Source organism: Brachyhypopomus gauderio, unplaced genomic scaffold, assembly GCF_052324685.1.
Source record: "Brachyhypopomus gauderio isolate BG-103 unplaced genomic scaffold, BGAUD_0.2 sc63, whole genome shotgun sequence".
Lineage (NCBI taxonomy): Eukaryota > Metazoa > Chordata > Actinopteri > Gymnotiformes > Hypopomidae > Brachyhypopomus > Brachyhypopomus gauderio.
The window spans coordinates 660,001-679,251 of NW_027506884.1; the positions used below are offsets into that span (position 1 = coordinate 660,001).

The 19,251-nt window shown below is 42.4% G+C and overlaps 1 protein-coding gene across 1 annotated transcript in view; it reads left to right on the forward strand.

Annotated features, from left to right (window-relative positions):
• Positions 1–19,251, forward strand: part of usp43b (ubiquitin specific peptidase 43b) — a 78,611-nt gene that overhangs the window by 20,545 nt on the left and 38,815 nt on the right. Inside the window, exon 3 of the mRNA XM_076988649.1 lies at positions 11,564–11,655. Within this exon, the coding sequence (XP_076844764.1) occupies positions 11,564–11,655 (92 nt within the window). The remainder of the gene's footprint in view (positions 1–11,563; positions 11,656–19,251) is intronic.

Below are 19,251 nucleotides of genomic sequence, written 5' to 3' on the forward strand. Positions count from 1 at the left end.
GGAGAACATTTACTGTTCGTCTGCAGTCCTCACGCCGTCTTCACTTTGGTTTTCCGTCTTAAAAGGTTCTCCAGAATAATGTGGAACTAGTGTAACAACAAAAAGGCTGAGAGGATTGATTGATCGATTCGGTTAAAGGAATTAGTTCATCAGTTTTTGATTTGATAAGGGACCAGTGGGCATGGCGTGTTCAGAACCCCTGACGTCCCAGACAACTTACATTTAATTAAAGGCTTAGAGTGGAAGCCCATGGGAGCCAAATCCCCCTGAGAAAGAACCCTAATTTAACACTATAGAAAACAATCTCTTTTATACAGGCTGTCTTTTGCAGAATGTAATTTGCTCTGAGATCTAGAGGACTGTTTGGAAATGCTGTTTGTAAACAAGGAGTGGCTAGTACTCGGTAGCCCACATTTGTCAGTGTGATCAGTGGCTTAGTCCCTGCTTGTCATTTTCGCCTTTTCTTTCTTGTGACAGATCGGTGTGTAAGGGAACATGGAACACGGTTTATGTGACAGACTGCCGTGCGCTTATGAAAGGAAGTTTAGACGCGTTCGTGGATCAGCGGCACCGCTGGGGTCTGGTGGAATGTTAAGGCAGGAACAGCGAGTCGGTCGTTTGCCTGCTTGCCAGGTGCTACCGAGTGCGACTCTCGTGAACTCCTCGTCCAATCATCGTGAAGTGGGAGGGCACGAATGAGTGTGAGAGACAGTAAGTGAACCTCATGACTTCTTGTTATGCTCTATTGACAGACTAGGAGTGGTGAGGATACTGCCAGGTTGGACTGCCTTTCCCAGCTCTCTATAGTTGGCACGCTAACACCATGTGACATTACTGTTTAAAAACCTCTGTGTTTGCACCCCAGGGCCACCGTCACATCCATTACGCACGCCTGGATTTGATGTTGGCATGATCTGTATACGTAATTCTTTTTAGAGTAAGGCAAACGTAACAGAAGGACAGGAGTGTATGTCTAGTTGGCACTTTCAGAAATGTGCATATGCGCATTTTTGGCCCCGTGTTAAATACGCGTGTGAAATACCTGAGTTTGGTAGAATATTTGTGTGCATGCAGTTTCCAATGTGATGTTTCCTAATGTGGGTGAAGTAGATGGTGACAAAATTGATCTCTCTCTTCCCTGAAGGGGAAACGTTGAGAGAGGACGCTGGCAGGTTGCTTATCAGTATCATGAGAGGTCCATTAGTAATGTTGTGTGTGTTTCTCTGCTTCTGTGTAAGTATCCTAGCTGTGTTGTGCTCCTTCGTTTTTTTCATTGGAGCACCACTTTCCAAGACAACATGCTCATCTTTCTGTTTTTATTAATGTAAATTATTCATAATTGTGCTCCCATGGAGCTATAAAACCTTTTCAAAATCCATCAGTGTGATTGGCCAGACGTCTGTGTCCGTGACTGGTGTGCACAGGTCTTTCTTCGCTCGTGTTCTGTAGCTTCATGACATCAGAGTTAATTACTGAGGGGTTTAAGTGGAAGACTCCAATCATCTGTCTCTGATGATGTCCCTTGTAGATGCTGGGCTAAGAGCTGAACGAATATGTGGTCCTCACTAATCAGGAACAAGCCTGAAAAATGTTGCCTCCATGATTATCATCATGACAACAGACATAATTTGTGATGGCTTGTTTATGAGTTCTCTCATCTTTCGGCATTCCAAAACCTGTCATATACATTTTAATGTCAGTTCCTTCAGAAGAGAAAGCTTAGCCTACCTTCAGCCTTTGCTGTTTTTGTGTAGATATGCTCATACAGTGAAGGCAGGAGCTTAGCGGTTCCCCAAACAGTGCGATCAGGGTCCAGTTGCCTTGTTAGTCCAATTCCATCCACTGGCTCAAGTTTGTGTGTGGACAGAGCCTCACGTTGTTGTCCAGACTGCTTACACCAGCTCCAGTACATTGGGCATGGCAGCTTAGCTTAGTGGAGGACCTCTCCTGTTGGAGTGCATACAACTGCCAAGGGTCTAGAGCTGCCTGACCATGGACATGAACCTTGAGTCTAGATCTACCTTGTACCTCGTTCCATTGTCTTTTCATTAACCTACTCTATTTTGTTAATTCGCTTTGCATTTTGCTAATTAGGGCTGCACGATTAATCGTATTTTTATCGTTATCGCGATGTGAAGTTTCACGATAAACACATCGAAAGAGCCACGATAACTCCTTGAATAACAGCAAACTCAAATTGCGTTATCCTCGTCCAGCAATAGAGGGAGCTATTCGCGCTGCAGACTATGATCACGTGACGTAAGTAGGCAAGAGGCAGAGTGAGGCAGAGTTGCCAGGTTCGCGGTTTTCACGCCAAATTGGGCTTGTTTGAAAATCCAGCCGCGGGTAAAAATTCTGGGGCCGCAGGGTGCGGTTTTTTGGGCTACTTTTGAGTTGGGCTACTGCGGAAGTTACAAGTCAACACTAAGAATCGATCGCGATATAATACTTAATTTGTCTCCATTTCACACTCGCAACCCCCACCCCGTCGACAACTTACACTCGCAGATTTTGTGCGAAAAACTTTTGTAGGACCTGGCAACCCTGGAGTGGGGTGAACACGCTCATCAGACACGCGATTTGGTTTAAGCCTGGTTTACACTTGATGCGGCGCGAGGGTCCGGGAGGCGAAAATAACGTAATCGCGGTGGCTTCGCCCGTGTGCAATTGCCTCGCGCGCTGTCGATTCACGAGGTCGTGCACCTCTCGAATTTTGTAAGTTCGCGCGCGCCGCGTCTCGGCGCAATGAGAACAGTCATGTTTGCAGGGTTCATACACCTATACAAGGTGGAATTCAAGCACTTGTATGTCACTTTCAAGGTCCATTTCAATAATTCCCAGCACGTTATTGAATTAAATATTTATACATATACTCTAAATGATTCGAAATAATTCGCTTTTTTATCACATTATTTAATGTTATTATTTATTTAAAGTTCGCGCGCGCCGCGTCTCGGCGCAATGAGAACAGTCATGTTTGCAGGGTTCATACACCTATACAAGGTGGAATTCAAGCACTTGTATGTCACTTTCAAGGTCCATTTCAATAATTCCCAGCACGTTATTGAATAAAATATTTATACATATACTCTAAATGATTCGAAATAATTCGCTTTTTTATCACATTATTTAATGTTATTATTTATTTAAAGTTCTCGCGCGCCGCGTCTCGGCGCAATGAGAACAGTCATGTTTGCAGGGTTCATACACCTATACAAGGTGGAATTCAAGCACTTGTACGTCACTTTAAAGGTCCATTTCAATAATTCCCAGCACGTTATTGAATTAAATATGTATACATATACTCTAAATGATTCGAAATAATTCGCTTTTTTATCACATTATTTAATGGATATTTATTTTCAAAACGCCCAATCTTAACGTCTTCACGTTCTCTCATGTTTCGTCCTGGAATTACAAGAGGCTCGTATATGTTAACGTAATACAAGAGAATTGTTCAGTCAGACAGATATTTGTTGTGAAACGAAGTAGTTACAATTTCAAGCCTTTTCAAATACTTTAGCCTAAATTCCAGCACTTTTCAAACCTGAAACACAAAGCAACATTAAAATTGGTCAGGTAAAAGTTCATTCCCCTGTATTTGAGGGGTGTTTTTTTATACTACTAGGCCTACATATCGTTTCGGACAACACTGCAAAGAATGTGACACGGCAAGATTAAACGCTTCCGCCGTTCGCGGAGGTTAACGAGGTGTGCGGAGTCGCTCACTCGTGAAAGTATAAACCTAGATTGAATCTATTGTTGAATAAACCTGCAAAATATTTGGAATTATTCTGGATTCATTACACAGTAAAAAACAAAACAAATTAACGTGCTGCTGTTCAGAGAGACACTACATTTCTGTATTTTAATCTTAATTTATCGTGGTTCACATCGATATCGGGATATCCAACAATGTTATCGCACATCGCAATTCTAGTCCATATCGTGCACCCCTATTGCTAATTGATAATAACCTGTTAACACTCCTGTTTTTGAAAGCATTCTACCTTTGCAGTATTTTTACACAGCTGCCTATAATGTTTGCACAGTAGGTGTATGACATAAATCTGTATTTAAAAAAATGGTGGATTGGAAATTCTAAAATGTATTTGGCTTTAACAACATAAATATGTGCCAATTCTGTCACATTTCTTTTAAGTCTTTTAAGTGAACCTCAAAATGAATCTGGCAAACTTAGACATTGAAGGACGGTGTATTGTAAGATTCAGCTATGACCTTTAATTAGTACACAGCAATTGACGGTGCTGCTCTGCATGTCTGACTGTCAACACCAAGAGTGTATGTAACTTCAAGCCACATCATTCCCATACAGAATTTGTGCCTCACAAGCACTTATATTGGGGTTGGTGCCAGGTCACTACATTAGTGTTTTAATGTTGACCTGGTCTCTGTGGAGAGTGACGCTCCTGCCATTACGACCACCTGATTACACTCTTGTCAACAAAATACCTGCTTAAAATATGCCAGGATTAGCCTCCGCATAGTAACTCATATCACAGGTTCTCTTTTAGGGGAGAGACAGAGAGAGAGAGAGAGAGAGAGAGAGGGGGGGGGGGGGGGAGAGAGAGGGAGAGGTATCTTCTTATGATATCAGCACAGTCCATCTGCTGTTGTTCCAATGTTGTAGTCAGGGGCAACTACAGAAAATCAATGGCACAAAACCAAACTTCATCTCAGACAGTCACTGGATTAATAACCATCATGATGTCATGCAAAACAATATAACAAGGATAAGTGCAAATTAGAACATATTAAATACACATTATTTCTCACTAGAATCTTTTAAAATTAAATTACAGCTCAATGCATAGTAAAACTGATGTTTATTTCAATGGATGTTTGAGAATGGTGATTTTGGTGACATGCTGCACTGGTCCTTTTTGTTATATCGTAGGGAGCAGGGGTTTTGCTGTAAAGATATAGATACAAATAAAAATAAAATGTAGTATAGATACATAATATAGCAGGGCAACAATACAGCAATAAACATTCACATTTTTTAACAACTGATCATTGTATTGGCCTTTTATGCTGCCTTTACTTTATATACATTTGTGTTTATTTTTATGACATATCAGATTTGTCAGTCGAGACGCTTTTGAAAAGCCGACTAGCAAATAGATGGCGGTTAGATTGTTGCACAGCTCACTCTGACCGCCCCATAAATAGATCAAAGTTCATCTTCATGACTGTCCTTGTTGGCACTTACATGCTGACTGTAGCTCCTGCCTCGTGTGCATGTATCACAACCCAATGACACAGGCACATCAAACCACACATGTCCAGAGTCAGCATGGATGTGGATTTGGTAACTGATAGAAAGCTGTTAGCAAAAATATCCAAGTCTATCCTCTGTTCTTTCTTAAGATAACTAAGCAAGCTTGTGCATGCCTTATCCTTAACATCCAAGGAACATTAAGCAAAGATCATCACCGAACCTTGATACCTGAACAGGAGGCCAGAGCAGATAAATCTAAAGCCTTTCGACCCATGAAGTCAAAGCAATTTCAGAGGCTGCTGTTGGAACGTGACATATTTGGCAGCCTTCAAGGTTGGCAAGCTATCAGATGATTGTGTTCTCCAGCACAAGTGGATCACTCGTCTACCGCCAGGTTGGGCTTTGATGTTGCACACCCTTCTGCGTCCTCTCAAGGAGTGATAGCATGCAGGAAGAAAAACAGACCTGTGGAATCACCACAGATAGAACCGCACTGGCCTGAGTCATGGCAGAGCTGGAGAAAACGGGTCTGTGTCGAGCTGACCCACTTGTACTGTCCTGTACTGTACTGTACTTAAAACATGTATTTAAGTCAGTGACAAACACATGTTTTTTTACATTATCCTACTGGGTGTTGTGTGTAATGTGTTACATTATCCTACTGGTGTATTCATCATTAACCTTGAAAAAGAGCAATTTGTCCTGATGATCTAACCAACATAGATGCTTATATTCCTTCATTTTAGAATCAGTACAAATTCCAAAACTTCTTGCTACGTCGTTGAGCCTTTGAAGTCACTTCTTGGGCAAGTGAATGCAAGTCTCACTACCAAACTGTGGCATAGTTGATAAAGGTTTTGATTGTCCCTATGAACAACACAAGGTGTAACAAAAACAACCAGAACACCAGAAGTGAGCTAGACTATTTTCACTTCTGGAAGTGTGTGATAATTACTTACATTTGTAGTAGCATCAAATTTCTCTTCCTCATTAAGTCATTTAGGTTCTAGCATTCTGTGTTACAAGGCTAGCAATGTGAAATCATAGAAAAATATGTTTCCTCCCTCTAGTTTTTGCCCTAACTTAATGATTTCAGGTAAGGGCAAAAAGTACCATTGAGACATCATCTCTGACCATGTTGGTGTGTGTGTGTGTGTGTGTGTGTGTGTGTGTGTGTGCCTTACAGAACAGTCTTCCCACTCATTCAGTCGAACCTGTTATCATATGAAACCTCACAGTCCTCCCACTTACCACTGTGACTTGGCCAGTCAAGGGAATTTAGTGAGGTGATAAGGCAAAACAAACGTTCTGGAGTGTTTTCCTTCTCTCGTTAAAGATAACAGTGGAATGCATTCGCACAGCACTGCCTTTCTCACAGTGCGATGGATGATGGGGCATGGTTACAGCTTTTGTGTGGGAACCTCAGGAGATCTTCAAAGGGCAGAGAGAACGGGGTGCCACCAGGTGCACTACATTTGGTAAAATGCTACTGTGGGAGCGAGCAGGGAGACACCTGGGTGTTTACACTGGCTCCCCTCGTTTGGCTGTCAGCCAGGCTAACCCTTCAGAGCCCCTCTCTAAGAGTTCATGGCTGTGTGCATCTCTCAAGCCTTGGCTTTCATAGCCTACAGGACTGCATTTTGCTGAAAAATGACACACATCCCTCAAGGAGCAGGACTCATTCCTTAGCAGTGGGTCTGTTTATCCAAGCAATGCTCCATCGTGTAGAAATTAGGGGTACCATATCTGATCTCCACTGGGACATAAACACGATCTGCCTTGTATTTGCCTTAGTTTGATGCATTGGGATGTTCTCATTAGAAATCACCTCTTTATGGGCCCCAGAATTCGTCTTTAAAGGCGTGCTGCCGAAGCCCTTCTGGGTACAGCTGACAGCGTGAAACTACTTGACCCACAAGAGCTTTAATTCCACCACAGATGCTGCAAAAGCTTCCAGCCCCAGCAGCCATTATAGAGGAAGTGGCCACCATTTTTGTCTCTCATTGTGTGTTTGAGTGCTGTCTTGCATGTTCTTCAGGGCCCTAATTGCCAGCTAAAGAGTATGAGATAGACCAGGGAGTGAACAGAGAGAGAAAGGAGGGGGAGGGGGGCGGTGAGATGAAGGAATAGGAAAGAAAATGAGAGAGGCATTTAAGAAATTCGGAATGAAAGTACCCATGAGTGGGAGAGAGGAGTGGTGAAAGAAGGTGGATTCCTGAGAGAAAGGGAGTGTGTGTGTGTGTGTGTGTGTGTGTGTGTGTGTGTGTGTGTGTGTGGGTGTGTGTGTGGGTGTGTGTGTGTGACAGAGAGAGAGAGAGAGAGAGAGAGAGAATATACATTCCCCATAGACCAAAGCAGCTTTTGAGAGAATTTAAAAGATGTAGATGTAGGTGTTTCATTCACTGACTGGCACGTATCAAAGCAAAATGTATTACATAATTTCACTCTCATTTCATGTTTCTATTTACACCTGTTTTTAAAGGAGGGAGCAATTATGTCTCAGTAGCCAACCAGAAACTTCTACTTTTGTTTGTATTTATATGATGTGGTATTTCTCTCTGATCAATTTATAGAGTTGATCAGTATTATTTGAAGTTAATTCTCCTAGTTCTGTGCCAGCAGTGTTTCAGGATTTCATTGAGTAGAATGAATGAGTTTGATTTCATTAACATTGTCCTTGATCATTGATCAAGACATATTTGTACAGATGGATCTTTCCATATTCATTTTGGCTCATTATGAACAGTTAACCAAGATGCTTTGCATTAATTCAATTTTTTAATCCCTAGTAAGACTTTAAATGTATGCTTGTATGAATATTTTTACTATCAGCATGCAATATCAAATGAATACAAACCTACACTGATCAACCACAACAATAAAACCACTCACAAGTGAAGTGAACTGATTATCTAATATTGACACCTGTCAGGAGGTATGAAATATGAGGCGGTGGGGTTACACCAACTGCAACTCGTCTTACAGTTGATGTGATGAAAGCAGTAAAATAAATTGGGAAGGATGACCAGTGAACCAGTGGGTGCCAAAGACACACAGAGGAGATACATCAGGTCTGATCCCACAGAAGAGCTACTGTGGCAGAGATTGCTGATTTTGTTAATGCTGACCAAGATGACCAGTGTTGGGAACGTTACTTTAAAAAAGTAATCAGTTATAGTTACTCACTACTTGTTAAAAAAAAGTAACTGAGTTAGTAACTGAATTACTCTATAATAAAAGTAACTCGTTACCAGGGAAAGTAACTATTTGCATTAGAGTAAAAAAATAAGTTATATGCCAATGAATACGGATTTTTTGAAAAAGCAGTTTTCACAGTCAGTTGAAATGAGTAGAAAGGTGTTTAAATTTTGATATGTATTGCACATCAACAGACCAGTGCAGGATAAAATCCTTTAAAATACCAAATCTTTGTAAAAAAAAAAATAAAAAAATAAAAGTAAACAATTGCACTATATAAAGTGCATTTACATCTATCAAATTAAATTCTCTCAACCTGAGACAACTGTTCACAACAGAAGTAAACTTAACAATAAAACCTCTATTCTTAATTAAATAAACCAAATACCCAGTCTGGTAGACATTCAGGAACTTCAAGTATTTTCTTAAATAATGTTTATATTGCCACCTTGAAAATGATCATTTTTCTTCGGCTTGCTCCTGACTCGCCATTTCTGCCTCTTCTCCGGTTGTGTCGTGTCACTGGTGTGCTTCAGCATGCGTGTAAAAACACTGGCTCTGATTGGCTACCATAACGCTGCCTTAGCCAGTTGCTTACTGACTTGTTAAGTTAAACAGGTGTTACGCCGAGAACTGTGACCTATCGAGATCTGTTACTCCTCACTAGCCTGGACAGCGGTCCGCTCGGATTACTGTTAGTATATCAGTATATAGTAACGCACCGCTTTTAATGACCAGTAACGTCAACGGCGTTGTAACGACAGGAAAAGTAATTAATTATATTATCCCGTTACTGACAAAATGACGCCGTTACCTAACGCCGTTATTTTTAACGGCGCTATTCGCAACACTATAGATGACAGAACACACACTGCATTGCAGTTTGCTGAGTATGGGTTTGAATAGCTACACACTGGTCACAGTGCCAGAGGATCGTGTAGCGATGGAAGAAGGTGGCCCTTTTTTTGTTTTTTTAACCATCATGTGGACAGCTGGGCATGTGTGCATCAGTCAGCTGGGGAAGAGATGCTCCAGGATACAGTATGGGCAGAAAACTGGCCAAAGCAGCGTGATGTTTCTGGCCAATATGCTGCTGAGAGAATGTGGATCCTGGCACGTGAACGTCACTTCTACATATACCAGCTTCCGAGACATTGCGGCAGACCTAGCACACTTCTTCATGGCAAGAATAATATGACGATGTCCATCACCAGCGAAGGCAGATTAATAGGAATGGATCTTTCTGCATTCATTTTGGCTATGAATAACATATAAATAATATATGAATAATATTACTGTCAGCAAGCAGTAGCAGTCGTGTACATATGTGTACATACTGTATGTACTGTAGGGAGTTAGAGACCATTGAATATCACACTTTATATTTTGAAATTACTGAACCACAATTTGAGTCAATTTGAGCCACAATTAGCTGTCTTTATCGTCATAAAAATAACATTTGCATGAAATGAATGTGGCACCTTTTGGTAGCATCATCAATTGAGGCTGAATATACCTGAACTATAAACTGTATCTAGAAGTACCAAGACGAAAAAATGTGTTTCTGGGATATCGCCCTGTCATATAAAGCTAAGATAATGTAGCCTACATGTTGTTAAGCTACCACAGGTTTCCTGAAAGAAACATGAGCATTGCTGCAGTTTTAGACGATGTGCCCTGCAGCACTGAATACCCACTCTGTGTGAGGGAGTGCCGTGCTGAGAGGTGCCATTTCTTTGACCAAAAACCAGATAACAGCGACGGTACTTTGTGACAAAAATAAAATTTTCAAAATGGCATAATTTCCCCCAGTAGCCTGTTTTGTTTCCTTAATGCATTCAGTGTAATTTGATACTGATTTATCCTGATCTAAGCCTGATTTACGTTGCATTAAGGAATTGTTATGGTAATGCAATACTGCATAATTGTATATATTGTAATAAATGATGAAAAGAGTCATTCATATTTAAAAGCTTTGCGGTGTATTAAGTAATACACGTTCACTAAAGAGCAGTGAAATCCTCAGTATGGGGGTAAAATTGATTATGCCTTTTTTGCAATAAGGAAATATCATGATAATTAGTTTTCAGTATCACCCAGCCCTAATAAAAGGTCCCTCAATGACCTTTAAATCCAACATACTCTTCTTTCTTGTGCTGTGCTTTGAACTCAGTAGCCTTCTATGTTGATCTCAGAAGTGTACTGTTTTTGGATCGTAAGGTATGTAGGTACACAATACCATTTTTTTGGGACATGTAATACTTTTCACAGATCTGCTGGTCTCTGTAGTAACGGTGCAGCATAACCCTAAATGTACTTGTTTGTCAAATGCTCTCACACAGCTCCTCACTGCACTGTTCCCTAGCTACACTGTTGATTGGTGCTGCCTTCTACAGAGCTTCATCACAAACTCACTGTTGATTAGCGCTGCCTTCTGCGAAGCTTCATCAGAAACTCACTGTTGTATTGCTTTGTTTATAGCTGTTCTGTGATGCCAGGGACAGCGGAATGAATTATGTTATACGGTGTTGATGATGAGCAATCCCCCCCCCCCCACCTTCTCAACCTCCACCTCGTCTCCATATCCCTTATTAGTTTAGACGCCTGTCTCAAGAAGCTCAGTGGTAAGCCCTACCAGTATTCCACGGTCTTTATCTGTCTCCTAAGCGGATCTCTCCGGTCTCAGGGAGATTAAATAAAAACTAGGAGGCCGAGGCCGAGAGCAGGATGTGTGTCGGGTGTGCCGGAGTTCAGATCAGGTTGGCTGTTTCACTCGCCTTTGAAGAGAACTTTCTGTTAACAAGCGAGCACACAAGAAGTCAAGCGGTGCATATCAAGTTGTAATGGCAGCCTAGGGTTCCAGACGAAAGCATGATCAATTGGAACTGATCTGTTGGTCGAGAAACGTTTCCTGTTGCCATGAGAGACCTGGGGGTTTTTTGTGTGCGTAAATGACATCAAAGGCTGTACCCATCTGATCTCAACACAGAAATAACATTTGTGATTTGTGATGTGAAAAGCAGTCATGACCAGTAATCGTACTGTAAAATAATGTGCCTTTAGCCTTATTTTCAAGTCTGCGTTTTTGAACCTTTATTGTTTTTGTGCTGCTTGTTATTCCAGGGTCTTGCTGGAGGAGAGGAAACGCCAGCGTCAGAGTGTCCGGGCCCGGTCCGTCACAGCTTCGTGCAGGAGCACTTTCAGGCCCAGTACAAGTGAGTGTCTAAGTGTAACCGCTACGCTGCGCAACCCTGGCACGTAGGTGAGCAGCCCACCTGGACGCAGTCTCTGACCTGGTGTACGTTACATGCAAGTACACTGAGATTAATCATAATGTCCCGTGAATAGTGACAAGTTGCGTAACACCGAAGCCTGAGTCGAGTACTTGCTATGCGCTTTGACGGCCGGCCTGTCTTGCTGGAGCAACATACTGGGCAAAGTTGGTCCAACAGAGCAGCAGGGACACGCAGAACATTGTGAGATTATTGTGAGACTCCTGAGAGAAGATTGAATCATCAGTTCACCTCAGCATGGGCACCCCAAAGCCTCATTCCTAATACATAGTAAAAAAAAAATTAAAATGAGGTTCTGCGTGCTATGCAAGAATTGTAGCTCGCTTACTTGGCAGGGTGTTATGCCCTTAATCTCAGCACTGCAAGACTGTACATTTTATGTTCACATTTTTGTTTGGTGGTGGGTAGAGTTCAGAAACTCGCCTTGATTTCCTTTATCCCAGCAAAAACATAGTGTCCTCTAGCACTCCCATTTTTCTCCATCGCGGGAGCTGACAGCTCTTACAGTAACATGCTAAACGGCGTTGACACCCAGAGAGCAGAGGACAGGGGTGAGCTGGTGCTGATCCAGGCAAGTTCGATTTTTCAGGGCATTCCACGAGCAAAAGGTTGCGGGTACAAGGCCACTCCGAGCATCAGCTTTCTCAGAAATGTGCTTTCATCTGGAGAAAGATCTCTGCAGTTTTAGATCCTCCACTGAGCAGCATGCCAGCACCATATTCTGACAGCAAGCTGCATTTTTTGTAAGCCAAGACCAAACTCTTCCCCAAACACCCTCCCACAGATTTGTCCTTAAACACCTTCCTCCAATATTCAGAAGCCTCCAAAGACCACTAATAGTCTGATATGCTGACTGACTGCACCACAGACGCTTTTATATTACACGGGATCCAGATCATTTGGAAATGGGACATTCAAAGAGTCTTTGTTCTTTTATATAGGCACTGAATTGTTTTGGTCAGAATAATACAAAAATATGAGTAAATGATTTAGTTTATGAACTCATATATATATATACACAGGGCCTGAAATTCATTTTTCAAAATGAGTGGGAATTCCCCCCTTAAATGTGTCACATAAGGGGGATTTCTACATTTGGGGGGGGGGGGGGGGGGGGGGGGGGGTACTTCTGGTGAACCTAAATACAGGTCTTGCTGTGCTTCAACAAGATATATATATATATATATATATATACACACACACACACACACATATATATATGTATTTAATATATATACATTGTAACTTGTCTCTTGGTTCTTCTCTACCGTGATCTGTCCTCTCCTTGGTCTTTCTTTTCAAAAAAAAAAAAAAAAAAAACATTCCAACTGCTCTCTTGGAGGGCCAAGCTGAAATTAGCATACATTGGTTAGGCTTGTTATAACTTAATTTTGCCTCTGTTTTGTGTGCTGAAATGTGTCATCACATCACAATCAGCTGACTGGGCATCAGGCAGAATTTTATGCATTGCAGTAATCCAGGGTTGCCAACTCTCACGCAATGAGCGTGAGACACACGCATTTGACCGTCTTCACACGCACAAACGCCATACATCCGATTTCTCACGCTGAAAAAATCTAGTTTATTTACCTCTGATCTACATCTATGATTCAATGAGTTACTAGTTTATGGAGTCAAATTAGGGTCTTTAATGGTGACGAAAAAATAATAATATCGCAAATATAAGATTAGCATTTTGCATTTTACGTTCCTAATTTGTTTCTGCAATACTTTCCCTCTTTTGCGTTTCTTTCTTTTCTTTGCGTTTCACATTTTATGTTGCTGCTTTTTTTTGCAATACTTTCTCCCTTTTGCGTTTCTTTCTTTTGTTTGCGCGTCACTGCTTTTCTTTGCGTCTCGCATTTTACGTTCATAATTTTTTTTTGCGCTTCTCTCTTTTCTTTGCTCCGGTTTTACCCTCTGTGTGGGGCGGGGAAAGAGGCGTGGCCAAGAGCGAAAGGCGTGCTGTGAACGTTCAGCGTCATCAGTTGAACCGTCACACAGCGCGTCAATTTGGTTACTGGTATCATGGCAGACGGTCGCCCAGCTGGACCACAGGTATATGCGTGCAGACATAGACATCAGGTGCTAAAGCACCACCAACTCTGCCCTTTATCAACGAAAGTGCCCTTTTAAAACTTCGTTTAAAAATATATATATTATTATTATTAATTTTATTAACATTTTACTGAGGTCGGTTTGAAATGATCTTTTGAAAACCTGAGCGAATAAAAACAATGCCCTGAAATGCACCACCACCTCGCACACACCGACCTCTCTCTTCCTTTAACACCAGATGCGCTGCTGCAGCAGTTCAATTCAGCAGTGGAAGGAAGCTGAACTGACGCTGAACGTTCACAGCACGCCTTTCGCTCTTGGCCACGCCTCTTTCCCCGCCCCCACACAGAGGGCAAAACCGGAGCAAAGAAAAGAGAGAAGCGCAAAAAAAAATTATGAACGTAAAATGCGAGACGCAAAGAAAAGCAGTGACGCGCAAACAAAAGAAAGAAACGCAAAAGGGAGAAAGTATTGCAAAAAAAAAGCAGCAACATAAAATGTGAAACGCAAAGAAAAGAAAGAAACGCAAAAGAGGGAAAGTATTGCAGAAACAAATTAGGAACGTAAAATGCAAAATGCTAATATTATATTTGCGATATTATTATTTTTTCGTCACCATTAAAGACCCTAATTTGACTCCATACTAGTTCGCTTATATCGCTCTGATATAATAATGTGTCCATTTTACACCCCCCCCCCCCAACAATTTACTCACGCACACCCCGCCCCCGGCCAATATTTTACACACACGCCGCCACCCCCCTCCCTCCCTCCCTCCTAAAATCAAATCTCACTCAGTGATAAAGTTGGCAACCCTAGTAATCTGTTTTTCTGCCCTTCTCCTCCGTTATTGACCACCTCTTTCAGATCAGCCTCGCGCTTTCTTTTCAGTGCTGCTGTATGAGAGACACTAGCCGAGTGGCGACTTAAACTCGATGTTTTGTAGCATCGGCTGGTAAAAGGCACAGCACCGTACATTTTACAAATCGAGCAGCTCATTTCACCGCTATTAAGTTCGAGCCAAGGATATATTCTTGACCAGTTGGACTGAAACATATGTTTGGACTGCTGCTTTAGTTTACTACCGTCACCTGTGTGTGAATCTTGAGGATTAGTTTGGTCAACGTCGCCGCCGCTGCGGTGCTAGGAAGAGTGAGAGCGCCGAGTGCAGCGTCCAGTACGGACGTCGGTCTGTCCGACTATCTGTCCGTCTCACAATACAAACAGAGCTATTGTTTTGCTGAACGTTTTCGCTGTAATTGTGTGCGGGAGTTTCCCGCATTATTATGGATAAAATTGCGGGAATCGAAGAAATAGTGCGCAATTCCCGCAATCCCGCACTGAAATTCAGGCCCTGTGTATATATATATATATATATATATATATATATATATATATATATATAGTGGGGAAAATAAGTATTTAGTCAGTCACCAATTGTGCAAGTTCTCCCACTTAAAAAGATGAGAGGCCGGTAATTGACATCATAGGTAGACCTCAACTGAGAGAGACAAAATGTGAAAAATTTTTTTTGAGAAAATCATTTTGTCTGACTTTTAAAGAATTTATTTGCAAATAATGGTGGAAAATAAGTATTTGGTCAATAATAAAAGTTCATCTCAATACTTTGTTGTATATCCTCTGTTGGCAATGACAGAGGTCAAACGTTTTCTGTAAGTCTGCACAAGGTTGGCACACACTGTTGCTGGTATGTTGGCCCATTCCTCCATGCAGATCTCCTCTAGAGCAGTGATGTTTTGGGGCTGTCGGCGGGCAACACGGACTTTTAACTCCCTCCAAAGGTTTTCGATGGGGTTGAGATCGGGAGACTGTCTAGGCCACTCCAGGACTTTGAAATGTTTCTTACGAAGCCACTCCTTTGTTGCCCTGGCAGTGTGCTTGGGATCATTGTCATGCTGAAAGACCCAGCCACATTTCATCTTCATTGCCCTTGCTGATGGAAGGAGGTTTGCACCCAAAATCTCACAATACATGGCCCCATTCATTCTTTCATGTACACGGACCAGTCGTCCTGGTCCCTTTGCAGAGAAACAGCCCCAAAGCATGATGTTGCCACCCCCATGCTTGACAGTTGGTATGGTGTTCTTTGGATGCAACTCAGCATTCACTGTCCTCCAAACACGACGAGTTGTGTTTTTACCAAATAGTTCTTCTTAGGTTTCATCTGACCATATGACATTCTCCCAATACTCTTCTGGAACATCCAAATGCTCTCTAGCAAACTTCAGACGTGCCTGGATATGGACTGGCTTAAGCAGGGGGACACGTCTCGCACTGCAAGATCTGAGTCCCTGGCGTCGTAGTGTGTTGCTGATGGTAGCCTTTGTAACGTTGGTCCCAGCTTTCTGCAGGTCATTCATTAGATCCCCCCTTGTGGTTCTGGGATTTTTCCTCACCGTTCTTGTGATCATTTTGTCCCCATGTGCTGAGATCTTGCGTGGAGCCCCAGATCGAGGGAGATTAGTAGTGGTCTCGTAGGTCTTCCATTTTCTGATTATTGCTTCCACAGTAGATTTCTTCACACCAAACTGCTTGCCTATTGCAGATTCAGTCTTCCCAGCCTGGTGCAGGTCTACAATTCGGTATCTGGTGTCCTCCGACAGCTCTTTCGTCTTCACCATAGTGGAGTTTGGAGTGTGACTGTTTGAGGTTGTGGGCAGGTGTCTTTTATACTGTTAACGACTTCAAATAGGTGCCATTAATACAGGTAATGAGTGGGGGAAAGAGGAGCCTTTAAAAAAAGAAGTTACAGGTCTGTGACAGCCAGAAATCTTGCTTGTTTGTAGGTGACCAAATACTTATTTTCCACCATTATTTGCAAATAAATTCTTTAGAAGTCAGACAAAATGATTTTCTCAATTTTTTTCACATTTTGTCTCTCATAGTTGAGGTCTACCTATGATGTCCATTACAGGCCTCTCTCATCTTTTTAAGTGGGAGAACTTGCACAATTGGTGACTGACTAAATACTTATTTTCCCCACTGTATATGTGGCATTTTGTAGCATGTAGCGGATACTCTTCTCCACTTGTGGGTCTATTAGTCTAACTGGTCTAACTGACTGTAGGTGTGTTCTCTCTGGTGGGAGGGGCCTTGGTGTTAGTCTAACTGACTGTAGGTGTGTTCTCTCTGGTGGGAGGGGCCTTGGTGTTAGTCTAACTGACTGTAGGTGTGTTCTCTCTGGTGGGAGGGGCCTTGGTGTTAGTCTAACTGACTGTAGGTGTGTTCTCTCTGGTGGGAGGGGCCTTGGTGTTAGTCTAACTGACTGTAGGTGTGTGCTCTCTGGTGGGAGGGGCCTTGGTGTTAGTCTAACTGACTGTAGGTGTGTTCTCTCTGGTGGGAGGGGCCTTGGTGTTAGTCTAACTGACTGTAGGTGTGTTCTCTCTGGTGGGAGGGGCCTTGGTGTTAGTCTAACTGACTGTAGGTGTGTTCTCTCTGGTGGGAGGGGCCTTGGTGTTACATGCACCTTGTTTTGGTATTCCAGCTATATACATTTGGTCATTTATCAACTTGTTCAGACACTTTAAATCCTCAATATCTGCATAACCATCTGAGAATATAATCCATTCTTTCCACATTATACTTGCTTCCTCTCAAATCCTTAAATTATGCCTTAATTACCGGAGCTAGCTCTTCTAAACTAATGGCAATGGTATTAATATATAATATCTGAGAGTCCTGGGGGAATTATGAGGATGGGTGGACCTTCATTATTTCACCAAAGTTGGAGCTGTAATTACTCAGTATCGGTGTGAGGAATGAATGATGTGTGTGTACGTGTGCATGTGTGTGTACGTACGTGTGTGTGTACGTACGTGTGTGTGTACGTGTGCATGTGTGTGTACCTGTGTGTGTGTGTGTGTGTGTGTGTGTGTGTGTGCGTGCACGTGTGCATGTGTGTGTACACGTATGAGCATGCGTGTATGTGCATGTGTGTGTATGTGTGTGTGCGCGTGTGTGTGTGTGCGCGTGTGTGCGCGCGTGTGTGCATTTCAGACCTCCACATATTGCAGCTGCATGTCTCCACGTTTCTCTTCTACGTGTGTGTGTGTGTGTGTGTGTGTGTGTGTGTGTGCTTGCGTGTGTTGTGGTTGGCTCTGAAGGGTGAAATAATTCCGTGCTCATCTATATTCGGTATGGCCGGTCCAGTTGCTCATCGGTGATGAATTTAACATGCACCTAATGTTCAAAGGACATGCAGAGAGGTATTAAAGGTAGGCAGTGATTCAGTGATGAACCACCCTACATCAGTCCTTATGCGGCTGTATGTTTGCGTCCCATATGGTACATCTGAGTGAGTGTGTGTCCTCCTGCATCCTGCCTGCTCTCCTCGACCTGGAAATAACAGAATCATCTTCCTCTTCTTCCTCTTCTTCCTCCCTGTTTCATTTGGACTTTTGATTGAGCTTTAGGGAACCTTTGTTTAAAAAGTAGAACCAGACGCTTTAATTCACCTGGAATATTTCAATACTGACTGAGACACTAGAATTATTCATATATGTGGTATGAATCTGGGTTAATCTGCTGTATCAATGTAGCTCTACAGTCACTGTAAAAGTACAAATGATGGCCTGTGTGTAGCCGTGAAGGATTGGGGATTACATCATACTGACCAGTTCCACCTTTCTGCTTTTATGTTTCTAAAAAATAAAAATGACCAGGAGCTGAAGAACCTCAAGCTTGCTTTAAGAGTGGATGTGAAGAGCCAGTCCAAATGATCTGCAGATGGTGTCCTGCTCAGTCTGAACCTGCAGTGGATGTGTGTGTGTGTGTGTGTGTGTGTGTGTGTGTGTGTGTGTGTGTGTGTGCGCGCGTGTGCGTGTGCAGAGCCGGAGTGGCTAATCGGGAGATTCGGGAGGATTCCCGATGGGCCGGCTTATGTCAATCTCTAGTTTGGGCCGAATGGGAGGGAAAAATTATTTTGGGCCGGATTTGGGCATGAAACTCCCGGGCTGAAAAAGGGGTCCACTCCGGCCCTGTGTGTGTGTGTGTGTGTGTGTGAATGGTAAATGGTGCAGAGGCCACTGATCGACGTTAAGTGCTACTGACGGAGATTAATCGAGTGCTGTTAACATAACGGTGTTGTTAAAATAACAGTTCACCGAAATATGGAAGAGTTGTTTTGCTGGAGTGCCCTTACTCAATACTAATCAATACTGAAAATCAGCACCAGTCCCTCACCAACTGTCTCTCTATCTCTCTCTCTCTCTCTCACTGCCTTTCTCAATCCCTTCCTGTCCTTCATTCTCTTTTTCTTGCTGCCACTCTCTCCACAGAAGAATTTCCTAACTCGTCCTAACTGCCCTGCATAGTTGTAAACTGTAAATACTAATTAAAAGGAGCAGTCTGTTGACCGTCTGCAGAATCCTAAGGTACCTCATGTATGTATGTGTGTGTATATATATATATATATATATATATATATATATATATATATAT